The 26,205-nt window shown below is 42.4% G+C and overlaps 1 protein-coding gene and 1 non-coding gene across 2 annotated transcripts in view; one reads left to right on the top strand and one right to left on the bottom strand.

The window, feature by feature from the left end:
* Nucleotides 1–24,021, bottom strand: part of LOC121280248 (leucine-rich repeat-containing protein 36-like) — a 49,482-nt gene extending 25,461 nt beyond the window's left edge. Inside the window, exons 1-5 of the mRNA XM_041192051.1 lie at nucleotides 23,742–24,021; nucleotides 19,268–19,395; nucleotides 14,229–14,421; nucleotides 4,200–4,299; nucleotides 2,556–2,656 (exon numbers count right to left, since the gene is read on the bottom strand). Of these exons, the coding sequence (XP_041047985.1) occupies nucleotides 2,556–2,656; nucleotides 4,200–4,299; nucleotides 14,229–14,421; nucleotides 19,268–19,395; nucleotides 23,742–23,814 (595 nt within the window). The 5' untranslated portion in view covers nucleotides 23,815–24,021. The remainder of the gene's footprint in view (nucleotides 1–2,555; nucleotides 2,657–4,199; nucleotides 4,300–14,228; nucleotides 14,422–19,267; nucleotides 19,396–23,741) is intronic.
* Nucleotides 807–925, top strand: LOC121280599. Its single transcript, XR_005943652.1, has one exon. It is a non-coding gene; the product is annotated as a 5S ribosomal RNA (ribosomal RNA).
* Nucleotides 24,022–26,205: the final 2,184 nt, after the last annotated feature.

A 26,205-nucleotide genomic window follows, 5' to 3' on the forward strand; every position in this document is an offset into this window, starting at 1 on the left:
TCCGAGCGCTGGAAAATCAGCCCCGCAAGCAATAAAAGTAAAAATAGTAAAATTTGAGGCACACAATCTTATTAAAACATTTAACCTACTGACCTGCCTCTCAAGAGCATGTTAGGCATGTTAGGATCAAGTTTCAGTTTTTTGAAATTTTAACCCACCACCTCACGACCCCACTTGTCCTGGGTAGTTAAAACTCACCACCCCCCACCCCCCACCCCCCCACTCCTCAAGGGCAGACTTTCCCACAGACTTCAAGACCCTACAGTCAGACTCAAATAGGGGTCAGAAGCCTGCACTGTGTGGGAAACAGTCACTCATCTGTGATTTTCCCTGAGTTGGCCAATTAACGGCCAGAGGGTGGACTGACAGTGCAATCAAGGATGGCTAATGAGTTCTTGAAGCTCGAGGGTCAATAGGCAGCCCTCCAGCTAGGAAGCTGATGCAGCCTGCCTTTCCAAGTAAGGGAGCGGGAGGGTGCCCCAAGATGGAGGCACTCTCTCACCAACAAATTCAAATTAAAGAATGGCATCAGCAGCTGGGCCACTGTTGTCATTGGTGAATCCTTCTACAAGGTGGCCAACAGCTGTAGCTGAAGCCAGGCAGGGGTAATGCTAATCCTGCTTGCAATGCTGCTGCCACCACCATCACCCACCCTGCTGGGAGAGTGCGTTACGATTCCCTGTTGCTTTCTGAGACCTAGAAGCAGACTAGAAAATTGCAGTCAGCCTCTGAAAATAGGCCTTAATAGGCCCTTAACTAATTGAATTGGCTATCCCACACCCACTTCCACCTTGCAGGCAGGTCACGCCGACGGCCATACTAGTCTGAAAACGCCCGATCTCGTCTGATCTCGGAAGCTAAGCAGACTCAGCCCTGGTTAGTACTTGGATGGGAGACTGCCTGGGAATACCAGGTGCAGTAGGCTTTGCTTGGCCTAAATAGCCAAGTGGTTATGGTACTGGGTTTGTAACCCCAAGATCAAGAGTTCAAATCTCACAATGGCAAACTATCAAGAGTTCAAATCTCACAATGGCAAAACAATGTAACTTCATCTGAATAGGAACAGATGGACACATGTTTGTACTTGAAATAGTTGCAGGCAGGTCACCCTGCCACACTATTACCCCCACCCCCCACCAACCATTCCGCCTCTGGGAAAATGGCCCAGGCTTGGGTGGAGCCAGGGAATTGGCACAACAGCTGGTAGAACAGATTTTCATGTGGCCCACCTCTGTAACCATGCCCATCGCAGCCTAAAAATTTCTGCCCTATGTTTATGTTAACTTTGATCTGGACTTTGAAGTTTAATATTCCTGTTTAATTTATAATGGAGTATTCATTATTATAATTATTAGGAGGGACAGTGGTGTAGTGGCAATGTCACTGGAATAGTAATCCAGAGGCCAAGGTTCAAATCCAACCACTGCTGGTGGAATTTGAATTCAATTAATAAATCTGGAATTTAAAGCTAGTCTCAGTGATGGCAACCATGGCAACTTTCACTGATTGTTGTAAAGATCCATCTGGTTCACTAACATCCTTTATGAAAGGAAATCTGCCATCCTTATCTGGTCTGGCCTACAAGTGATTCCAGACCCATAGCACAGTGGTTGACTCTAATTGCCCTCTGAAATGGCCTAGCAAACCACTCAATTCAAGAGGTGAAAGGGTTTAGTGACTAAAAGGCAAATAAATGTTGCAATGACATGCACAGATGCACATTCGAAAGGCCTCATCAAAAATATCATAACGTACTTACCTCTGATCCCTCTGGCAACATGTTTATTTATTATTAGCCTGCCAAGCAACTAAAGCAGACACTACCACAACCGCACAGTGATTCCTGTATTGGCCTAAGGAACCTTGGTATCATCAAGTTGTTTAAATTTCCTTTGCTGAATATATTTTCCTGTGCCTCTAGCAGATGTACATCGATTCACTGAAGGAGGCAGCACAAAGGGTCGCTACCCATGCAGCATTAATCATTGACATTGTCGAAGAAAGCCTCATGCGCGGCACAGGTAGCAACCTGCAAAGTTGTCTACCCCAGTGAATCAACTTCGCCCCCAAAAGTTATTCTTGGATCACTTCAACACAGCTGGCTTGCAGGGTTACGGGGCTGAAGTACAGACCAGTCCTCTCAGCCACAACAGGGGTTCAGCCTAAAAGAAAGGCTTAGGTATAGTTTGTCCTACCATTGTAATAATGTTGTTTCATTTGGTTTCAATTGTACAGAGGTGCACTGTCTATTCAACACACTGTCCAGCACACCCAAATATGGACTAGGATGGACAACTGAACAATAGAATTTTCAATATGAAATTACAATTTATAGTTAGAAATATGTTACATCATGCTGAAGCAACTGTAACTGATTAAAATAATGAGTAAAACAACGTAACTATACTCCATGTAACAACAATCCTGTATTACTCTAAAAATGCAGAAAATGAATCTAAACACTGAATGGACTGTAAGGATAGACTTGAGATGGTCATGTTTGATGGTCAGATATGCAGCACTGTGGCTTAGTGTAAAAGACTACACCTTATTACCAGTTTTAAGATCTGATGTAGCATCCCACTTGTATTTCACTGATGAACGTACAGAGTTCTGCTCATCTTTGTCATATGCAAAGTTCTTCTTTACATGGATCCTGAAATTAGCAACGAGACAGACATAAAGAAACAAAATGAAATTGGCCACATTCTGGTTCCAGCTATAATAAACAAACATTCAACCATCCATTGTGGAGGCATTTAAAAATCATTAAAATGTCAGTGGGCTCAAATGGTAGCTTCATAAATGAAAATGTTAAAAAAGACGTAAATGGTGGAAATCTGAAATAAATGCAGAAAAAATGATGCAAATGCACAGCAGCTGAAAGAAAAAGATTTACATTTCATGAGAGCTTTTTCATCAGGGCTTCTTTGGTGAAAGATTAGACCTGAAAACATTGAGCTCTCTCTTTTTCTTGTGTGAAGACCACTTAATAATTCACAAATAAAGCTACAAATTGGAATAAAACTGTATTTTCCATTAATCCCATTCTCTTTATAAAACAATTTTAAAATTAAATATTTTATAAAATAAAAATTTAGTCTTAAAAGATGATTTATTACAGCTGTTGCTTTAATACTCCTGTTGTTTTGAGAGTGTCACTCTCCAGACATGATTGACTACCACCTTCAATAGAGATGGCAATACAGTATTTGCTGGGAGCACAGGCCCCCAAATATTATATCACCAGTCCCCTCCAGTACTCTTACAAGCAGTAGCAATCCTTGCATACATTTCACTATGTTTTTTCTTTGGAACACATTATCATGTTAAAGGCCCTGTATAAATGGAAGTTGTTGCTAAAGCATACATTGATATTGCGATCACTGATTTATTCTACCACAGATTGCATGACAATTGAGGCCAATGCAGTCCTCACTCGCTGTTCACGCCTGGGTGCTTTTCAGCAAACATCACAGGTCAGTGATCAAAGTGGTGAACTTCAGTGCCTCAACTGTTACAATTATTCTGCATAGAGTGGATCTGGCTGGGTGCCAATGTTTTGGGATTTTTAAAATCATTTTTCCATAGAAAAATTTGGAAAAGAGTAACATTTATCTGGCGGGTTCTTAAAGTAAAGTGCATTCACACAAATTTTTTTTGAAAGCATTGGGACAAAAAGTGGTTAAAAAGTCAATGGGTTTTGCATTAAAATTTGTTTGCCAAAGGCTGTAAATCGTAAGCAATTCATTAGCCTCTCAGTAATTGCAAAACATATCACATATTAAGAGCTCTCTGGTTCTGAACACTTTTCTATCTGTATATTCTACTCCTCATTTAAAAAAGATATTTAAATGTATTCAATATTAACTATATTGCAGCATTTTGCTTTGTGGAATTATAATTAGTTACAATGTGCTGCACTGACTGAATATTTCACAGCTGTTTGGATAATAGATAAAATATTCAATTATTATTCAGGTACATTATGACCATTGGAAAAATACAATCTAGTTAAATGCATGCTCTGTATCTCTTGAAATCAATGGTTACTATCATAGTGACTGATTCCCAGATCATTCAGATTAACTTTCTTTCCTATGCAAAATGTAAAAATACAGCAATAATAGCTCACCCATCCAGATATATTCCTGGATAAATGTACATACATATATTTACAGAGAAGAATTTCTCCCTACCTCTCTTCTTCTATATCTAGGTCTGATGTCTCTTTTTGCTCCCTTGAACTGAATTGAATTTGAGCAGCTTTTCGCTCACTGTCCCGCACAGGTCTGTCATCTGTTGATGACAAATAACATCTAGATATATTTTAATTAATAAATACAGTCCAAAAAAACCAACCGGAACTGAAAGGAACCCCGCTGATTCTGAGTCCATCAAAATTTAAGAACTCTGGGGTACAATTAGTGGTGCATACTGATTACTCACAAAGTAACCATAGCAACAGCTACTATAACAAGTCAAATTACAAGCTATGCATAACTTGGCAGCTTGCAAGCACTACATCATAAATCGCCCATCTCTCAGCCAATCCATGTAGAATGCTTTGGTAGTTATTCAGAATGTCTGCCTAAGCAACATCAGTGATCACATATCTGCAAATAGTAAGCTAAACACAGAAAACTACCAACATTATTTATTAGCCAAGCTGTGGGGGATTAATCTCAATAAACAGAAAATAACAGAAAACTATTTACTCTGCGAGATTAATTTATATTGGTATGTTTATTGTGGAAGCAAGCCAAAAGAAAAAAATCTAGAAGGCCGTGTTTGAATTTGAAAAAGGGCTCAACTCTTGCCACTGCAGATCGTGAGCTACTCAAAGCTGATGTAACAATATAATTGATGTACTTAACAGATTTCTACGATATATTACCCACCCACCCCCGGCCCCAACTCGGTACTGCAACTTTACCCAGCATTGTACATACATAAACTGGTTAAGCCATTAGTTAACTCTCCCACTGGAGTCAATGGGAATCGGGGGAAAACTCTCCACTGGTTGGAGTCATACCTAGCACAAAGGAAGATGGTTGTGGTTGTTGGAGGTCAATCCCCTCAGTCCAGGGTATCACTGCAGGAGCTCCTCAGGGTAGTATGGTAGGCCCAAGCATCTTCAGCTGCTTCATCAATGACCTTCCCTCCATCATAAGGTCAGAAATGCGGATATTTACTGATGATGGATTGCACAATGTTCAGCACCATTTGTGACTCCTCAGATACTGAAGCAGTCCATGCCCATATGCAGCAAGACCATGGATAACATTCAGACTTGGAATGATAAGTGGCAAGTAACATTTGCACCTCACAAATGCCAGGCAATGACCATCTCCAATAGGAGAGAATTCAACCCACTCCCCTCGACATTCAATGGCATCGCCATCGCTGAATCCCCCACTATCAACATCCTGGGGGTTCTGAACATACGAAATAGGTAAAGTAGGCCATTCGGCTCCTCAAGCCTGCTCCACCATTCAATAAGATCATGACTGATCTGTTTGTGTTTTGAATTCCACATTCCCATCTAACCCAATAATCTTTGATTCCTTTGTCTAACATACTATCTACCTCTGCCTTAAAAATATTCAATGATCTCACCTCCACTGCCTTCGGAGCCAGAGAATTCCAAAGTCACACAGCCCTGAGAGAAAAAGTTTCTCCTCATCTCTGTCCTAAAAGGTCAGCCCCTAATTTCAAAACAATGCCTCCTAGTTCTGGACTCACCCATCAGAGGAAACATTCTTTTCAGGATCTTATATACTTCAATCAAGTCAACCCTCACTCTTCTAAACTCCAGCGGAAACAAGCCGAGTCTGCCTAACCTTTCCTCAGAAGACAACCCACTCATTCCAGGTACCAATCTAGTAAACCTCCTTTGAAGCGCCTCCAACACATTTACATCCTTCCTTAAATAAGGAGATGTTATGGCACAGCTGATGGTAAATGCTGAGTTGTTTAAATCCCAGAGGGAAACTTGAGACAACTGCCACATCTATTCTTTTTGCAATTTGTATGTTTCAAGACACGGGCTTTGAATTCACTAGTAATAAGACCATCGAGCCTTATAAGTTTTTACAAAACTAGATTAAACATTTATTAATAAGAGAAATGATTTTAAGCACATGCATGTGTCAACAAATTACTATTATAATAACTTAGCCCCTAATTAACCTGACTCCCAGTTACATCTCCATTAAGACAACAGTAAAACACAGATTTTAAAAGACCCAGGCCAAGAAACATGATACCCTGAACATTTCAATTCAGTGAATTTTCTTAACTTCAGTTCGTTGTGGACAGCAGCTTGAGACCTAGATACTGAAGGGTTTTCAAACTTGTTAGATCTTAGAATGTCTACCCTTAACACACCACCTTTGCTCCTTTATACATATTTTCCTTTTGAATGCAAATTCCCTTTGTTTCACTTTGTCTTTGGACTTTACCTCCCTGACATAAAAAATCATAGTAGCAATTTTACCAGTAATCTTTGGGGGAAAAAAGACACTGGGCTGCATCTTCCGGTTGGTGAGTGGCGGGGGGGGGGGGGGGGGGGGGGGGCGGGGCTCACTCGCCGACATGTAAAATGACGTGAGGTGACATAGCGCATGCGTCCCGACGTCACCCCGTGTCATTTAGATTTTCAGTTTGGCAGGCAGCCGAATTGGCTGCGCACCTGCCAAACTGTCAAAGGCCTATTAAGGCCATTAAAAAAGTAATTAAACTGATTAATGGACCTGTCCGTCCAACCTTAAAGTTGGCAGGCAGGCGAAGTGCTCAGGCGGCCTTCAGAAAAAACATGAAACCTCATCCACAGGCGGGATGAGGTTTCACGGGGGTATTAAAACTTGTATGACATTTCTAAATAAATGCAATTGACATGTCCCAGCTCATGTGACAGTGTCACATGAGGGGACATCAGGAATATTTTTCTCTACCTTAGATGAAATTTTGAACCTTGAGCCGATCTCCCTGAGGCAGCACTTTGACTCAGGGAGATCTGTGCGCTCTTTCAGCACACTCCCAGCTCAGGGAATCCCCGCCCACCCGCACAGCGAGCCCCCACGGGGGGAAAATGCTGCCCACTGTTTCTGAAATTCACCTGGCTACATAACACATTTCACCCCTCCTTTGAAAATAATCTAGTCTGGTTTTTAAAAAAATGTGATTGTGCTTTTACACCTTACATTATAAACTTACCCCACGTTTACCTACTTAACATTTCAAACCTACCTCATCTTTTAATACAACACATGCATGCACACACATGCACACATACAAACCACTAGTTTCCCATAAATTCCATTAACATTATTATATTTTCCTGACAGGAGACCAAAACTGCACACAATATTCAAGATGTGGTCTCACCAATGCCCTGTTAAACTGAAGCATAACATCCTCACTCTTATATTCAATTCCTCTCTTAGTAAAGGATAGCATTCCATTAGCCATCTTAATTATTTGTTGCACCATCATACTAACTTTTTGTAACTCATGCACTGGAACACCCAGCTCCCTCTGCACCTCGGAATTCCACAGCTGTTCTCTACTTAAGTAACAATCTGCTTTTTTATTCCCACATTACATTCCATCTGCCAAATTTTGGCCACTCACTCAACCTATCTATATCCGTCTGCAACCTCCTTATGTCCTCTTAACAACATACTTTCCTAACTACCTTTGTGTCAGCTGCAAATTTAGCCACCATGACTTCACTTCCCTCATCTCAGTCATTGATATAAATTATAAAAAATTGCGGCCCCAGCACAGATGCCTGCGGGACTCCACTCAACACATGCTCTGTTTTCTGCCGGCCAACCAATCTTCCATCCATCGTAATATGTTACCCTCTACACCATGAGCTTTAATTTTCCGCAATAACCCTTGATTTGGCACTTGATCAAATACCTTCTAGAAATTCAAGTACAGCAGGTCTACAGGCTCCCCTTTATCCACAGCGCATATTACTCCATCAAAGAACTCCAATAAATTGGTTAAACGTGATTTCCTTTTCACAAAATCATTAAACTCTTTCTGATTACCTCGAATTTCTCAAAGTGCGCAGCTATAACCTCCTTAATGATTGATTCTAACACCTTATCCATAACAGGCATCAAGCCAATAATTTCCTGTTTTCTGCCTCCCCTCCCTTCTTGAATAGAGGGTTTATATTTGCTACTTTCCAGAAACAAGTGAATTTTGGAAAATCAACACCAATGCATCTACTACCTCATTAGCCACCTCTTTTAAGATGCTAGGATGAAGTCCATCAGGACCCGGAGACTTGTCAGCCCGCAGCTCCATCAGTTTGCTCAGTACTGCTTCCCTAGTGATTGTAATTTCACCAAGTTTTCACCACGTTCTGATTTACAGCAATTACTGGAATGTTTTTTGTATCCTCTATAGTGAAGACAGAAGCAAAACATTTGTTTGTTTCATCGACCATTTCCTTATTATCTACTAGGAACTCCCCACTGTCATTCTCTAAAGGACTAACACTACTTTATTTACTTTTTCTTTTTACATACCTGTAGGAGCTCTTACTATCCATTTTTACATTTCTAGCTAACTTCCTCTCATACTCTAATTTCTTACTACTGATTAACCATTCTTTATATTCTGACAAATCATCTGACCTGCCACTCATCTTTGCAGAGTTATATGCTTTTTCCTTAAGTTTGATGCTCTCCTTAAAATATCTAGTTAATCACAGATCCTTCCCTTAGAATTTTTCTTTATTGTAGGAATATACTCATTCTGAGTATTCTGAAAAATCCCCTTGAATGTCTACTATTGCTTCTCTATTGATCTATCCTCTAGCCCAGTATCCAAGTTCACTTCTGCTAGCTCAGCTTTCATGCCCACATAGTTTCCCTTACTTAAGCTTAAAACATTAGACTTAGACCCATGCTTCTCTCTTTCAAACTGAATGTAAAATTCAATCATATCATTGTCGCTGCTACCTAGGTGTGCATTCACTGAGGTGATTAATTAATCCTGTCACATTACACAATACCAAGTCTAATATAACCTGCTCTCTGATTGGTTCCAGAATGTGCTGCTCTAAGAAACTCTCTCAAAAGCATCCTACGAACTCCTCATCCAGGCTACTATTGCCAATCTGATTTTTCCAGTTTATATGCAGATTAAAATCACCTATGATTATTGCTGTCCCTTTATCACAAGCACGCAATATTTCTTCTCATATGCTTTGTCCTACATCGTGGTTACTGTTAGGGGGCTGGTAGACCACTTCCCACTAGCAACTTCTTTCCCCTACTGTTCCTCATCTCCACCCAAACTGATCCTACATCCGAATCTCCTGAAGCAAGGTCATCTCTAACTATTGCACCAATACCATCCTTGATCAACAGTGCTACCACTCCACCTTTATCTAGCTTCCTATTCTTCTTAAATATCATATACCCCTCAATATTCAGGACCCAATCCTTGTCATCCTGCAGCCACATCTCTGTAATGGCTATCAAATCACATTTATTTACTTCAACGTGTGCTATCAATTCATTTACTTTGTTATGAATGCTACATGCTTTCAGATACAAAGCCTTTAGTTTTGTCTTTCTGTTATCTTTGTAACATCTAGTCTTGATTATTGATGTATTCTTAGGTTTTATCTCTCTATCCCTTCCTGCCATTCTATGACCCTCATTTCCCATACTGCTATTATGGTCTCCTGCTTTGAATCTACCCCTTGATTTGCCACATCTACCCAAGCTTGATCCCTCAACCCCCTTGTTTAGTTTAAAGCTCTATTCCTGAGCAAATGTTCCGAACCCTGGCACTGGGCCAACAACACAGCCTTCTGGACTCTCAATCTTTGCTGCAAAGAAGAGTGTCAATCCCCCTCACAATACTGTCCCCTACTACCACTACATTCCTGTTTGTTGCCCCCGCTTGAACGGCTTCCTGTACCATGGTGCCATAGCCAGCCTACTCATCCACCTTGCAGACCTCGCTTTCATCCACACAGGTTGTGAGCCCCTTTAACCTGGTTTGACAATTGCGGACTCCATTAGTGGAGGCTCATCCACTGATGTCTGCTTGATCCCTTTACCTGCCTCACTGACAGTCACATCCTCCTGTCCCTCACTACTGACCAAAACAGTTGCTTGGACCTAGTGCCTTGCGGCTTGAGGGCTACGACTTGGAAGTGCCCTGCCAGATGTTCCTCAGCTGGGGTTGAGCAGGCTGCAATGGCACTGCATGTACAGAGTGGACTAATCAATGCCCCGCTGTTGTTTTAGGAGAAGACTGCCCACAACAATATAGAAAGATCGCGGACTGACGGAGGCCCCATTAGCCTCCTAATACTTTTGAGGTATGAGCGAGATGCCCTGGAGCTTGAGAGCTGGCACGCCCCACATGCAGCCAGGCGTGGAGAGGCAGGGGTGCCAGATGAAGGTAGGATTGCAGTGCCGAGAGGTGAGAATTTCGGCTTATGCAACCATTCTAGTGTAGTCTGATGTGAGCCTCGAACTTGGAGTCCCCATTGATCATTGGAAGATGAGAGCACCATGATGCAGATCTCCGTTGTCTCACCAGGGTGCCTGGCATGCACAGTGACAGTGTGATGATTTTAATTAATGACATGTCCTTCTTCTCCCTATTAGGTTCACCAGCAGGCATTTGATCTCCGGACCCCAAAGGGCCACTCCTGATACCAGAAGACCACCGGGCGTCATGTGCACCTGCATCTCACACACACTCTGAGGCAGGCACCAGTGCAGATACCAGCACCTAAGTGGGCATTAAAACGGCTAGTGGTGAGGGCACTTCACAATCACTTGAGGTGCAGGCGGAGACAGCGAGTGCCCAGGGTGATGGCAGTCAGAGGACTGCTGGGGACCAGGACGACGCTTAGTCAAAGGCTGATGGTGAACTCTGGAGTCATCCATTAGGTGGCAGATGCTGGAGATGTGAGGGGGGATCTGGCGGAGATCCACGAGGGTCTGCGTGCCATGGTCTCCATGATGGAGGAGTTCATGTGGAGCATGAACACTGCATCGACCGTCATGGCCGAGCGCACAGCCTCCTCCATTGCGAGTGTGGCAATTCTCATGGAAAGGCAGCTCCAGGGACAGAACAAGGGGTTCGCTGGGTTGCACTTGGACCTGCAAGCCCTCGCACAGGCACAGACCTCAGGTGGTCAGTGTCTTTGTGGAAGATGGATGAGGCAACCAGTATCCCAGCTAGGTGCCTGCCCATCAACAGTGTGCAGGGAGGTCCACAGCAATCTCACATTCGCGCACGAGCTGCCTGTCAACTGTGGGCTCTTCTCAGGGCGCTCTGGATGATGGCAGCAGCTCCTCCACCCCTCCTCCAGTGACCGTGGCATATGATGAGGCTGTGGTGACTGAGGAAATGCTGGCTATGGCACCAGCCGCTCCTTCCCAGGCGGGGCCAGCACACGGTCCACTGGCCAGAGGACGACCGCCAAGGTGATCAAAACCAACAAGACAGCTGAGTCAGCAGGCTGTCATTAATGCCAGTGGCAGCGAGGGGGGAAATACATTTGCAAGTGCTACGTCTAGGTAAGTTAAAGGCACCATGAGGCCAAAAGGGACAGGTCATGGGTGATTTTATGTTTACTTTTATATATACTGATGTTGAATACCAGAAACATTTCTGTTAAGATTACTGAATTGTCAGAATGACATAAATTGACATGGCTTGAGGATGCTTCACCTTTTTATTTCGTTGGTGCGGGTGAACGCCAGTATGTAATGCTGGACATAGGTGACTCGGAACTTTGTGATCTTTGTGTTCAAATGAAAGGGTCCTCTCAGGAATCCAGGACGGAGGCAACAGCCCTGGCATGCATCTGAAGCTGATCTTTGGTAACCTAGCTGAAGGAGCATTGTGTCAAGTTGTCCCTGATGTCCCGGCCTCCCTGGAGGTTACCGGGGCCTGGCTCCTCGCCCTCAGTGCTCTCCTCACCATGTTCATCTTCGGACTCATCACCTGTGCAGCTACCTCAAGATCCTCTTCCTCCAGTGGGTCCTCCTTTGCCAGTGCCAGATTGTGGACAGCGCAGCATGCAACCACGATAAGTGACACCCACTCTGGGTGGTATTGTAGTGCACCCCCTGAACGGTCCAGGCATCAGAAGTGCATCTTGAGAAGACCTATGGTCCTCTCTACCACCACCCTTGTAGAGGCATGACTTGTATTGTAATGCTTCTGTGCCTCTGTTCTTGTGTGGTGGAGAGACGTCATGAGCCACCTCTTCAATGGATAGCCCTCATCACCCAGCAGCCATCCATCCAGTCGGGCTGGAGTACTGAAGAGCCTCGGCACCTGGGAGTGTCTGAGGATGTAAGCGTCATGGAAGCTGCCAGGGTATCTTGCATAGACTTACAGAATCTGCATCCTGTGGTCACACATTATCTGCACGTTCATGGAGTGGAATCCGTTCCTGCTGACAAAGGCACCCCGATCTGCTGGCGCCTTGATGGTCACGTGTGCAGTCAATGGCATTCTCGACGCGGGGGAACACAGCAATCACTGCAAAGACTCTGACTCGCTCAGCCTGGCTGGCCTCATCCATACGGTAAAGAATGAAGGTCAGTACCCAACTGAACAGAGCTTCTGTCACCAGCATGACATAATTGTGGACAGCTGATTGGAAGACTCCACGCAGATCTCCTACTGAGCCCTGGAAATAGCCAGAGACATAGAAGTTGAGGGCCACTGTGACCTTCAGAGCCACTGGCATGGGGTTTCCACCTACTCAGTCGGAGCTTATCTCACACCCAGTCATCTGGCAAACGGAAGTCACGCTCTCCCTTGAGAGGTGAAGCCTCCATCGGTATTGCAACTCAGGCATAATGAGGTAGCCACATCGCCGCCTGTAAACCCTGGCTGCAGGATAGTGGCATCTTCTGTGGCCCCTTCCACCTTGGACTACCTGCTGGCCCTGCACCCCTTGGGCCTGCGACTCTCCTCCCACAGGAAGCTGCATTGGGACACCTGGCCTCCTCTCCCTTCTGCCCCTCTCTTCCTCAGAGGAGGAGGAGGTGCCTCCAGCAGAGACCACAATCCCATTACCAGGGTAAGGGAAGGCTGTCTGATACCTGGAAGGGTCCACACTGTCTGAATCCTCTGGGGGCCTGGCAGACAGCCTGGAAACGCTAAGAATGAAGCCCCGAATAGAGATGAAGCTGACAAGTACCACTAAGCAACCAGCTGCAAACTATCTCCAAAACTCCTCACTACTCACACTGGCATTGAAGCTGACCCTTTTTATCCTGCCCTCGGATGAGGTTTGTGAAAATGTCAGCTGACTGCCTGCCCGTTTTGCCCATGCAACGAGCAGAAAATCACAAGAGCAAGTAAAAATCACAGTCAATTGGACTGTTAAAGGCTTTAAGTTGCCGCTTAATTAATGGTGGGTGCCGTTCCAGCACCCACGCATGCTCGCCGAGCGAAACTTCACACAAGTGCGCGATGACGTCGGGACGCTCACCTGACGACATTGCACACTATTCTATTCCCGTTCGGGTTGGGCACACGCCCGCCCCGGGGTGAAAAATTCTCCACATGTTTATGAAAATATTCTGTTCTTAAGTCCAAACTGGATGACCTGACACTACCCCACATTGAATTCCATCAGTGACAATTTTTCACATTCACTTAATCTAGCAATACCTCTTTGTATTTTCTGCTCTCATCTACACTACTCACTGTGCGATCTAATGCAGTGTCATCAGTAAATCTGGATATACAGCTCTTTAATCCTTCATTTCAATCACTGATAAATATACCGAAACACTGAGGCCTGAGTCTCGATCACTGGGGGACACAATTAGTCACATCACACAAAGTTGGAGCACATATCCATTATCCCCACTCCATCTCCTCTCCTAACTAATTCCCTACCTCTGTCAATAGGCTGCTGAAAATTCAAAGCACTGTCATTTTTGCTAGGTCTTCTTTGTGGAATCTTATTGAATGCATTTTGCACATCTGTATAAATAACATCTGTGGGCACTCCCTTTGTAACAGATTTGGAACTTCAAAAAATTCAACTAGGTTAGATTCAGATCTAGTCCGCTGCGCATAATTCCTCACAGGTATATCCAAAACCGTAGTTTAACTGTAATGTTATTAGGGATGGCAGTATTTCAGAAGTTTCAGTCTCTTTTGTTCTATTCATTAATCAATCTGATGTTGAATAATGTGCTTACCCAACTTCTTCAAATTTGGTAGTAGGTGTATTACATACAGTCTGTAGTTCTCCTCGTTCCTGGTAACTGGATTCAGACGCAAGTCAAGTTCTTTCAAGTTGATTAAATGATGCAAGCTGGAAATCTCCTTTGAAGATGGCACATTATTATAATACAAGTTTAATTTTTCCAACGAATGCAAACCTTCCAAACCCTACAAAATCAAAAATAAATACATAAGACAAAGTAGTCATTCATAAAATAACGGATGCCTTATACCCTAACACTATTATTCTACAAGTTTTCCCTCAAACGAAAATCAGTACACCCTTGGCAACATGTGAGATTGACTACAACAGAAAAGGTTATGACAGCTTCTATTTCCAAGTCCTTGAGCTTGGTTCTTCTTTCCTTTTCTGTTAATTCGGTAGCTGGGGAAACTGAGAAATTATACACTCTCCTCTTCTGGGAATTTCAACAAATCAATTACTCACTCACCTTTGTCACATACCCCATGCTGTGCTCACATGAATGGAATGTTCCTGACCACAATGGGTGTGAATATTTGTTGGCCCCCCCTTGTTAGAAACTGCTTAATGTCTCTGAACGAAAGTAATATACTGTGGATGCTGAAAAAGTGAAATAAAAGCAGGTCAGAGGGAATGTTTTCACTATCCCCCCGATCCAGAAAAATCAGTCCTCAGAAAAGGTGTCAAGTTCAACCTCTTACATCCCACTTCAATTCATTTTGAGCTCGACATGACTGAGTCCTTTTCCCATTGTCTTTGCCTCCACATCCAGTTCCTTGGCTGGGAGTCTTCCCTCTGGACAGAAGATCCTTTCTCCCATCTTCAGAACTTCTGTTCCAACTGGACCCCTCCTTCTGCCCTCTTAACTTCTCTTGATGTTTTCATTGAGAACTGCCATTGTGACATCAGCTGCCTCAAATTCTCTGCTCCTGTTACTCACTCTGAACTTGGAGTACTGTTTTCTCAGATCCAACCATAACATTGCTGACAAGGGTGATGCTGTTATTGTTTGGCCTACCAATCTCTACTTTATAGAGGCAGAATGTTAACATCTGACACTTCATTTTACCTCTCCGTGGATGCATGGAATATCAAGACAGCATTTCCAATGCTGACATCATCTCCTCTGCACATCTTCTTTCTGCAGCATGAAACAGTCCATGTCCAAATGCAGCAAGACCTGGACAATATCCAGGTTTCGCCTGACAAGTGTCAAGGAACATTCGCACCACACAAGTGGCAGGTAATGATGGCCATCTCCAACGAGAGAGAATCTAACCATCACCCCTGACATTCAATGGCATTAACATCACTGAGTCCTCCATTATCAACATATTGGGGGATTCCATTGGCCAGAAACTGAACTTAAATACTGTGGCTATAACAGCAGGTCAGAGACTAGGAATCCTGCAGTGAGTAACTCACTTCCTGACTCCCCAAAGCCTGTCCACCATCTACCTGGTACAAATCAGGAGTGTGATGGAATATTCTCCACTTGCCTGGATGAGTGCAAGCAGCCAGCTTGACTGACATCCCATCCACAAACATTAATTCCCTCCACCACCAACGCACAGTGGCAACAGTGTGTACCATCTACAAGATGCACTGCAGCAACTCACCAAGACCCCTCATAAAGCACCTTCCAAACCCACGACCTATAAAATCCAGAAGGACAAGGGCAGCAGGTGCATGAGAACACCACTACATGCAAGTTCCCCTACAAGCTACATATCATCCTGACTTGGAAATATATCACTGTTCCTTCAGTGTCGCTGGGTCAAAATCCTGGAATTCCCTCCCAACAGCACTGTGGATGTACCTACACCACATTGTCTGCAGCGGGTCAAGAAGACAGCTCACCACCACCTTTTCAAGGGCAATTAGGAGTGGGCAATAAATGCTGGCCTAGTCAATGACACCACATCCCATGAATGAATATATAGAAAAAAAAGCCTCCAACCTCACGATGCTCCCCATCAACCCCACAAAGCTCGCTTCAAGCTCCTTCCCAAGTTCTACAAACAGAGCTACCCTGGCAGACCCATCATTTCCGCCTGCCTTTGCCCAATAGAACTGATTTATTTCTATCTCCACTCTATTTTTTCTCCCATTGCCATCGGTACCTGCATGAGTCCTAGCTGTCCCTGGTCTTTTTGAATGAAGTGCAACATTCGTTGTTCCATGTCTACTCAGGTCCATTACCTTGCCTCATTTTCCAGTACATTGATGACTGTATCAGTATCGTTTCCTGTTCTCAGTCCAAATGGAAAATGTTATCAATTATGCTTCCAATTTCCAATCTTCCCTTGCCTTTACATGGTCCTTCTCTGACTTTTCTCTTCCCTTCTTAGACCACCATGGGAGAATTTTTCCTATGGTGGGCAGGCTGGGCAGGCGTGGAGCCGATCGCCACCTTCAATCAACTGTGTGTCACCATTTTATGCGGGCGGGCCAATTAAGGCCCACCCAGCATAATGCACAGCCGGTACCGCTCAGTGCTACCTGTGCGGGCAGGGGGAGGAGGGAGTGTTGGGGCCTGCGTTGTTTCGCACATGCACGCAAAAGAGCGCAGCAATCTCACTAAGGCACAGAGCTGCCTTGGGAAAATTGAACGGTTGTGAAAACTTTTTAATAAATAAAGTGAAAATTTATATAAACATGTCCCCTTGTGTGACAGTGTCATATGAGCTGGGACATGTTTGTGAAGTAAGTAAAATTTATTTATTTTATAAAACCTTCAGGAAACCTCATCCCGCCCATGGATGAGATTTCCTGAAAAACAAGAAGGCCGCTTCAGCTCTTTGCCTGCCTGCCAATCTTAAGGTTGGACGGGCAGTGTTCTAAACTAGTTTTATTACTTTTAAATGGCCTTAATAGGCAGTTGACAGTTCAGCAGTCGTGCAGCTGCCTCCGGTGCATGCCCACCAAATGAAATATCGAAATGATGTCGGGACGCACTCCCAACGTCATCGCACGTCATTTTACGCGTCAGTGTGTCGGGCCTGACCCCACATGCCAACTGGAAGATTCAGCCCCATGTTTCACAACTTTCTAGTCTTTTCTGAAGGTCCATGTTTCAGCCCCATACTTCAGGATATTCCAAATCACAGTCTTGATAGTATTTTAAGATCTCTACTTATGCTTACACTGAGCAATTTTTTTATGTTTGGAGAACACATTCTTTGCCATTGCTATTCTAACCCTGACTTCTTTATGGCAGTCATCTTCTGACAAAATGCTTCCCAGCTACTTAAGTTATGATACCTGTTCCAGCTGTTGACTATTTATTTTGACCTTGGCTTTTCCACCATTATATCTTCCAATCTTCATAACTTTCATCTTTTTCACATTCATTTACATTCTGTAAGCTTTCACCACTTCATTCATTCTATCCATCACTATCTGTAGATCTTCTGCTGTGCTAACCACTAGGGCCTGGTTGCCTGCAAATTTCTTTACCTTTACCAATTTACCTCCTACTTTGACAGCTTTCCTGTATTTCATCTAATGATTTTGTTTTAAAATCATGGCTTCTGCATGGATGTTAAAGAGCAAAGATGGGCGAGAGAAGAAAGTGGAAGAACAGAAACAGAAATGAAGATAAATGAATGTGCGGAAAAGTAAACAGTGAGCTAAGAAGACAGACTGACTAATCAAGAAAGATGGTGGGGTCAGTAGTGCTGTGATGAAAATCAAGAAATTAGCTGGAGGATGGAGTGGTAAGCAAGCCTAAAGAGGAATTGATAGTAGATATTCTACACTGCTTATAGAGCCTGAAGAAGTAAATAGATGGAAAGAGCACATCAAAGACCTGTATGACAAAGATGGCATGTCAACAGAGCTAGGACCAGAGAAAGAAGAAAACAACCTGATCTTCTAGTGTGTGAAATATTTAGAGCTATAAAAGAACTAAAGCCAGTAAAAAGAGGATGTAATGAAGTCCTTGAAGAACTGATAAAAAGGCTTAGAGATAAGGCAACAACTTGTGTAAGGTGACGTATATAAAGGGAGAATGGTTGGAAGGCTTTCTGATGAGCACAATGGTCCATTGGAGAAGGCAGCAAATCCCACAACCCGTGAAGAGCATTCCAACACAACTTTGTATACACATGCATCAAAAGTAACATCAAAGATCCTAGCAAAGAGTTTAGAAGCCAAAGCAAACCATTACATCAGATGTGATCAATTCAGTTTTAGGAAGGTGTTTTGGAACTAGAGAGGCTATAGCAGTGATGAGAATGTGTAGCAAAAGAAGCACTGAATACCAGCAAGAAGTGTACAACTGTTTTGTGAATTATGAAAAAGCTTTTGACCAGCTGAACTGGCAAAAGATGTTGAAAGTTCTAGAGATTATCAGACTTGAATGGAGAGATAAAAGAATGATTGTAGCGCTGCACATGGTGTACTGCAATCAGGGTGGTATTTGGTGAAACCAAACCTGGCATAATTGGGCGTGGTGCTGAGACAAGGCTTTCTACTATCACTATTGCTTTTTAGCATCCATGCAGATGCCATGATAAAACATGTTCATTAATTCTGGAATATCCACAAATCTGTCAAATCAGGAATTTCTATTCAAAGGTTTGTTTTCTCAAGCTATCTCCAAATAACAACTTCCAAACATAGATCACGACAACACAAACCATCAGAAATTCCACTAAGAGAATAAATTTTTAATTAATTCTTGGGATGTGGGCGACGCTGCCAAGGCCCAATTTATTGTCAATCCTTAGCTTCCCTATGAAGTTGGCGGTAGGGCTTCTTTTTTATCTCTATATTAAAAGTTGAGATACTTCAGTGGAATTAATTATCCCTTAATATCGTTTTGCCTGTATCTTGGACACTAACATGATGCTGCTAAGCTAAATAGAATATCGATCTGCCCTCAAACTATTCAAATTCTGCATAACGTTTGCTACTGAGCTCCATTCATAATTATGAAGATCTTTTAAGAATATAACTTATGAATAATCCACATATCAAAATATGAAATGGAAGTCCCTACTTACTAAGAGTGAATAGGATACTCACCTCCAGGCTGACAATGGAATTTCTCGACAAATCCAGAGACTTCAGTTTCTTGAAGCTCAAAAAAGCATGCCCAAGAGAGACAATTTTGTCACTGTAGGTTCCTTGCAGTGAGAGAAACTCCACTTCATCTAAAAAGGCAAAAAGCTCAAATGCAATACTCTTTTATTCACTTAACAATTATTCATTTCTGTGTTACAATATGGACTGTTTACTCCATCTCTGTATAAACACCATTATTGCAATTTAATCACTGCAAACTCCAAACCGTAAGTTACCCAATATATTCAGAAAATCAGCATGTGTGAGAAAGATAATGGGCTCAAACGTTCTGAAAAAGTAACGATGTGAATAAACGTGCCATCGTAAATGTGCTAATCAGCTAGCAACTTGCAATGAGGAAGAGGTACCCCATGAGTGCAAATCACCACAAGTTGATTACTCCATGGTTAGCATGGGGAAAACAGCATCTCGTCTATAGCCTCGGTAAGTTTCATAAAGGTAAAAGTGTGAAGTCTCAATGTTGTTGGACGTTATTTTTAAATTACGATTTAAAAAAAATACTTTTTCTTTGTCTCTTTTTCTCCCTCTCTTAATCCAATCTTTCTTTCCCTCTTTTTACTTTTCTTTCTGGACCAGGATTTGAATTTGCCCATTAATTCATCCTCCTTTGTCCTTGCTCTGCTTATTTCTCAATTTTACAGCGAACTATTCATGCAATTATAAAGACAAAGACTTGCACTAAGACCAAAACAATCTATTATCAGTGGTTTTAGTAAGGAAGAGAGAGAAGTAGGCAATTTAAAAGCCTACTTTAAAAGCCTGTGTAACCAAGAATTTCATCTTTATTTTCACCTTCTGGGCAATAACAAAAAATATCATTTGTCGTCTCCAAACTTTGTTATGTTTTTGAGTACATGGAAATCTTTTTGTCCTGGTCAACATTTCCCATCTTTTTGTGGAAAAATTATTATATAGCGACAAACAATAAAATACATCCTATGAAATGAAATAAAACAGTGCAAGAAATTACGCAAGTACAATAAACTTGACTTTCAACACTATGTGCTCTGAAGAAAGAGGGGAAAAATAATGTTAATGCTAATTCATATTCCTTTTTAACTTTTTTTTAAAAAGATGATACTTTTGATCAAGCTTATTTTAGGAAATGTAGCACAACTCAAGAAGTAAATATTTTTACATCGAAAATAACTCATCAACTTTTCCAGAATACATGGCAACATTTCTGTTTATGGAGTAAGAAAATATTTTTAAATTTCATTTTATTACAGCCGCTAATTCAGTTGCTTCCACTCACATGCAGATTATTTGGAACAACTGATGCAATTGTGGTCCAACTGAATGCATCCATCACTCACTAATGGGCTGCATAGAAGGGGATACAATCAGCCAAGAACTGCAATCTACTCAGTTAGCCAGCACTGAAAATAATGACTCTGCAAAAGCTGTAGGAATGCTACTATTCTGGTAACTAAATTATAATTTTATAATCAGCAGGTTATTGATAGCAGGATCACAATGTTGACCGCAGATTGGTGGCTATTCTGCAAAACTATATATTCCAACCCTTGTCCACTACCTGTACTCTGTTTGGGTCAGTCCTGTAAACTAACTTCCCTTTGCTGACCATACAATTTTGAGTATGGTTGAGTACAATTTGTTCTGAAACATTTCTATTTCAGATGCTGAATCACCTGCTGTCTCTTTTTTAGCATTTCCAGGTTTATATTTCTCATCTCAAGAAATATTGCTCTGATCACCTTGGACTTTGCTGGTTCGATTAAAACTCAAATGCCATAACTTGGCAATATCATAATCTTTGTCTTTTGATTAACTATCTTTCTTGAAGGCTGAGCAGCTTAACAGTGATAAAGCAGCCGCCAGTACAAGCCACCTCCAAAGCTTGGAGCAATTTGCCATTGGAAATTACAAAGTGAAATTGAGATGCGCAAAGGAAGCATCAACTAAGGAAAACATGAATGGCTCTAGGTTTATATTAACAACATTAAGATGAAATGATAATGAATCACATTCTACTGTGTAAAAATATACAAGTCAATCACATTCTTCCCCATTGTAATCATAATAGAAAGGAGTCAATTATAGTAACGTATTCTATGGATACAAAAATGGGCTCACTTCCATGTTAAAAAATTGATCCCCAATGATATTCTTTTCATGTCCTTAGCTGAATTAGTTTCTCTAGCAGAAATGTGATGGTGCAATCCTTTTCATAAAAAATAGAAATTACAAATGTAGAAGGAAGCCCTGCAGCCAATCACACCTTGCTAGTGCTAGCTCTTCAACTAAAAGTATCTACTCTAATTCTATGTCCTTGCTCTGTCCCTATGCTATTTAATATTTTTTCAACTCTTACCATATTCCCATATTACCATATAAATGTGTAAAATTTTTGCCTCAGAAGTCACTGTGGTAAGATGCAGACCAGCTGAGTCCAAGTTTTTTAAAATGCAAATCAAATCCAAAACATGTCATTTTGTTCCCCCACTTTCTTCTGTGTCTCAAGTGTATCAGTAGAGTAATTTTCAGAGTTCAAGTGTCTATTCAATTTGAGAATAGTTGGGTATCCAATATGTCATAGAGAGGGGCTCCATGGTAAGCAGCGTAACCCAAAACTCTCTTTTCAACAGGGAAATAATGTACTGCAGCAAATATCTGTGATACAGTTAATCACATAATAAAATTTTAAAAGTTAAATTTTTTTTAGAAATTAAGAGCAAGAATCTATTGTATGATCATATCACCTATTCCTTATTGTTAATTTAGTAAAAGGAAAAAAAAGACTTGCATTACAGCACCTTTCATGACCACAGGACCTTCAAAAGTGCCTTAAAGTTAATGACGTACTTTGAAGCGTAGTCACTGTTGTAATGTAGGAAATGCAGCAGCCAATTTGTGCACAGCAAACTCCCACAATGAGCACTGTGATAATGACCAGATAATCTTGACTGAGGGCTAAATTTTGACCAGAGCACAAAGGATAATACCCCTGCTCCTCTTCAAAATAATGCAGTGGAATCTCTTGCATCAACCTTAGAAGGTCAAAAGTGTTTCAGTTTAATGTCTCAACCAAAAGACGACACCTCTGACAATACAGCACTGCCTAACTACTGCAATGGAGTGTCAGCCTTAATTTTTGTGCTTAAGTCCTGGAGTGGAGCTTGAACCCATAACTCTCTGACAACTAACTGAGCCATGACTGCCACTGTAAACCAACTCCCTTACTGTTTCCACCTCCAGCTCCACCTGTTGTACTGAAAAGCTGAAAGCTGGTGTCTGATCCCAGTTGCAAAATCTTAACTGAGAAGATGATGAGAAGAAAATGATCTAGATGAAGGAACTGAGGGCATCTTGGCTAAGTTTGCAGATGATACAAAGATAGGTGGAGGGACAGGGAGTATTGAGGAGGCGGGGAGGCTGCAGAAGGATTCGGACAGGTTAGGAGAACGGGCAAAGAAGTGGCAGATGGAACACAACGTGGGGAAGTGTGAGGTCATGCACTTTGGTAGGAAGAATAGAGGCATAGACTATTTTCTAAATGGGGAGAAAATTCAGAAATCTGGAGAGCAGAGGGACTTGGGAGTCCTAGTCCAGGATTCTCTTAAGGTTAACTTGCAGGTTGAGTCGGTAGTTAGGAAAGCAAATGCAATGTTGGCATTTATTTCGAGAGGACTAGAATATAAAAGCAGGGATATGCTGCTGAGGCTTCATAAGGCTCTGGTCAGACCACATTTAGAATATTGTGAGCAATTTTGGGCCCCGTATCTCAGGAAGGATGTGCTGGCCCTGGAGAGGGTCCAGAGGAGGTTCACAAGAATGATCCCAGGAATAAAAGGCTTAACATATGAGGAACGTTTGAGGTCTCTGGGTCTATACTCGATGGAGTTTAGAAGGATGAGGAGGGATCTGATTGAAATTTACAGAATACTGAAAGGCCTGGATAGAGTGGACGTGGGGAAAATGTTTCCACTAGTAGCAGAGACTAGGACCCGAGGGCACAGCCTCATAAGAAAGGGAAGATCTTTTAGAACAGAGATGAGGAGAAACTTCTTTAGCCAGAGAGTGGTGAATCTATGGAATTCATTGCCACAGAAGGCTGTGGAGGCCATGTCATTGAGTGTATTTAAGGCTGATATAGATAGGTTCTTTTTTGGTAAGGGGATCAAAGGTTACAGGGAGAAAGCAGGAGAATGGGGTTGAGAAACTTATCAGCCATAACTGAATGATGGAGCAGACTCGATGGGCCGAATAGCCTAATTTCTGCTCCTATGTCTCATGGTGGGGAGCCAAAAACAAAAAGGTGGCCAAGTGAGTTGGGATAACATTGGTTGCCATGGAGGAGTAACAATTCCAACTTACTCTCTTGAACCTCACCAACAGATCTCCAATCTGAAAACCACCAGCATCAACAAATTTCCGAATTTCCAACTCTTACCTAGTCTCTGGTTGCTCAGTTGGGCCTTGTCCCTGATCCATTCTTCAGTTGCCTCCAACTCCATCGCCGCCATTTTCCTTTCTCTAACCCTCCCCTCTATTATTTTATGTTTGTTTCCTTCTGTCTCTCTCAAACACACACACGCACACTTCTTTCCTGGTTCGTTTTCCTCCAAACAATTGCGCTCAAACCGGGTCCTGAGCTGCCGACTCAAACATCCCCAAAGCCTCCCCGGCTTGGCAATGCCAATGGCAATGGAAGCTCCTCTGGTCCTGCTCGGTTGCTGGGGGAATCAGCAGGCTTCTGAGAGGGCGAGCTCGCCGCGCCCTCTGGAGGTGCGCCGGAGAGGTGAAGCACGAAGCAATGAGGAGGAGAGGCTCCGCAGCGACAGTCCCGGGCCACCAGCGGCAGGCGCACTGACGCCAGCCTGCTGCACTTTGACTGAATCAGCGTGATATTATGACGACAATAATGCAGAAAAAAATTTATACAGTTGGACACAGCAAAACAATGCCCCAAACGCAGTTGCCCGCTGGGGTGCCAGCCCTGCCTTAAATGAAGAGCACAGGTATTGCATTAAGAAACATTGGGATTTGAAAGCCACGTAGATGTTAACACGATGTAATCCTGTTAACTCTGGGCGCTACTTTTAACTATAGAGACGATCTTTTTGGCAGAAGATAATGTCTGTAATAGTGCCCCTGCCTGCATCCCTGCTTTTGTTGCTTCCAGACTTGTCTGTTCAAAGTGCCTCCTTTCTTCCATCCTATGTCTTGAGCTAGGATTGTAAAATCTCCTGCAGGAAATGGGGATTTCTCGCCAGGACACTGCTCCGAGAAACCATGGGGAAAAATAATAAGGGCATTAAAAGAATGTTATCTTCTTTCAACGCTTTCGCTGATTAGGGGCAAAAAACTATTTGACCCAGACTTAAGAATTATCTAACCGAGTAAGGAAGAGTTTGTTTATTTCCCAATGGAGACAACGTTCTGTGAGATCGGACATGTTGAGTGACTGATGGGGACGGGGAAGGAGCACCATCAGAATCTTCACATCATATGATGAAACCTCTAGAAATACGTCCAACTAGAATTGACAATCGTAACTTCAGCTCATCCAAAACTCTGCTGCTGGTATCCGAACCCATGCCAAGTCTCATTCACCCATTACTCCATGCTTGCTGACCTACATTCACTCCAATTTTAAAATTCTCATCCTTGTGCTCAAATCCTTCCAATGGTCTCACCATGTAAATCTCTGCATTCATCCAACTCTAGCCTCTTGTCCATCTACCCACTTCCTCTTCCCCATGATTGACAGCTGTGCCTTCAGCCATCTAAACCCTGAGCTCCATAATTCCCTCGTTAAATGTGTCTCTCTCTTCACCTCTCCTCTTTTAAGGTATTTCTTAAAGCCTACTTCTCTGAGCAAGCTTTCCTCAGGCATTTCACAGGATCAGACAAAAATAGCACCATGCTAACAGAAGGTACTATAAACATACAAGTTGTTATTTGTTCTGCAGGGGGCAGGAACCGTTTACAAAGGTTTGGCTTGAGAGTACTTATATTTACTAGATAATTATCAATATCACTTTATCTCACTTATCAGTAGAACCGCTGCATGCCCTAACATCCTGGTAAATAACAAACTCAAGATTACTGAATTACTGAACTTTGGCTTGCCAAGTGGGTTGCCAACTCTGAGAAGATGTACTCCTGAAAATTTCAGCAAATGACCTCACTGTCTGTTTGAAACACACAGTTTTCACTATCTACAATATTTTTATGACTAATGAACAAAAGTGTTCAAATGACATGATGTTTTTATTGCCCTTATTTACTAATTGCAGCAGTGTCCAGGATATTAACCTTAAATTCCTGGGTGGTTGACAACCTTAGATTGCCTTTGGGGGTGGGGAAATGGGTGACAAAAAATGGTCTTTATTTTACTAAATAATGATTCTAAATGCTTATACCTATCACTGGATCTGCTTGGGGTTCAGAACTGATTTGAGGCCCAGGGCTGACCCTGAGATTTGTGCAATTGCACAGTCCTAATGCTGCCCCTGCACCCATCAAATAGAATGTCAAAAAATCTAAATTTTGAGGAAGCATGTGCTTAAAACCCCTTCCATTCTTGAAAATAAATTTAATCCCTTCAATGTGCATCTCCTTTCAGGTTGCATGTACATAGTGTGAAGGCATGTTTAGTACAGCTACAACAACCACACTTTGCATTTATATAGCACTTTTAACATAGTAAAACATTCCAAGACACTTCAGAGGAGCACTATCAAACAAAATTTGACACTGAGCCACACAAAGAGATGTTAGGAGAGGGGAACAAAAGCTTGGTTAAAGTCAAAGATTTTAAGAAGTGTCTTTGTTATGATATGACAGATGATGTGTGCCAAGCGGAGCAAATCCACAAGGGAAACTTGGTTGCACTATATCAATGGTTTTGC

The sequence above is a fragment of the Carcharodon carcharias genome, chromosome 7 (assembly GCF_017639515.1).
Source record: "Carcharodon carcharias isolate sCarCar2 chromosome 7, sCarCar2.pri, whole genome shotgun sequence".
NCBI classification, from domain to species: domain Eukaryota; kingdom Metazoa; phylum Chordata; class Chondrichthyes; order Lamniformes; family Lamnidae; genus Carcharodon; species Carcharodon carcharias.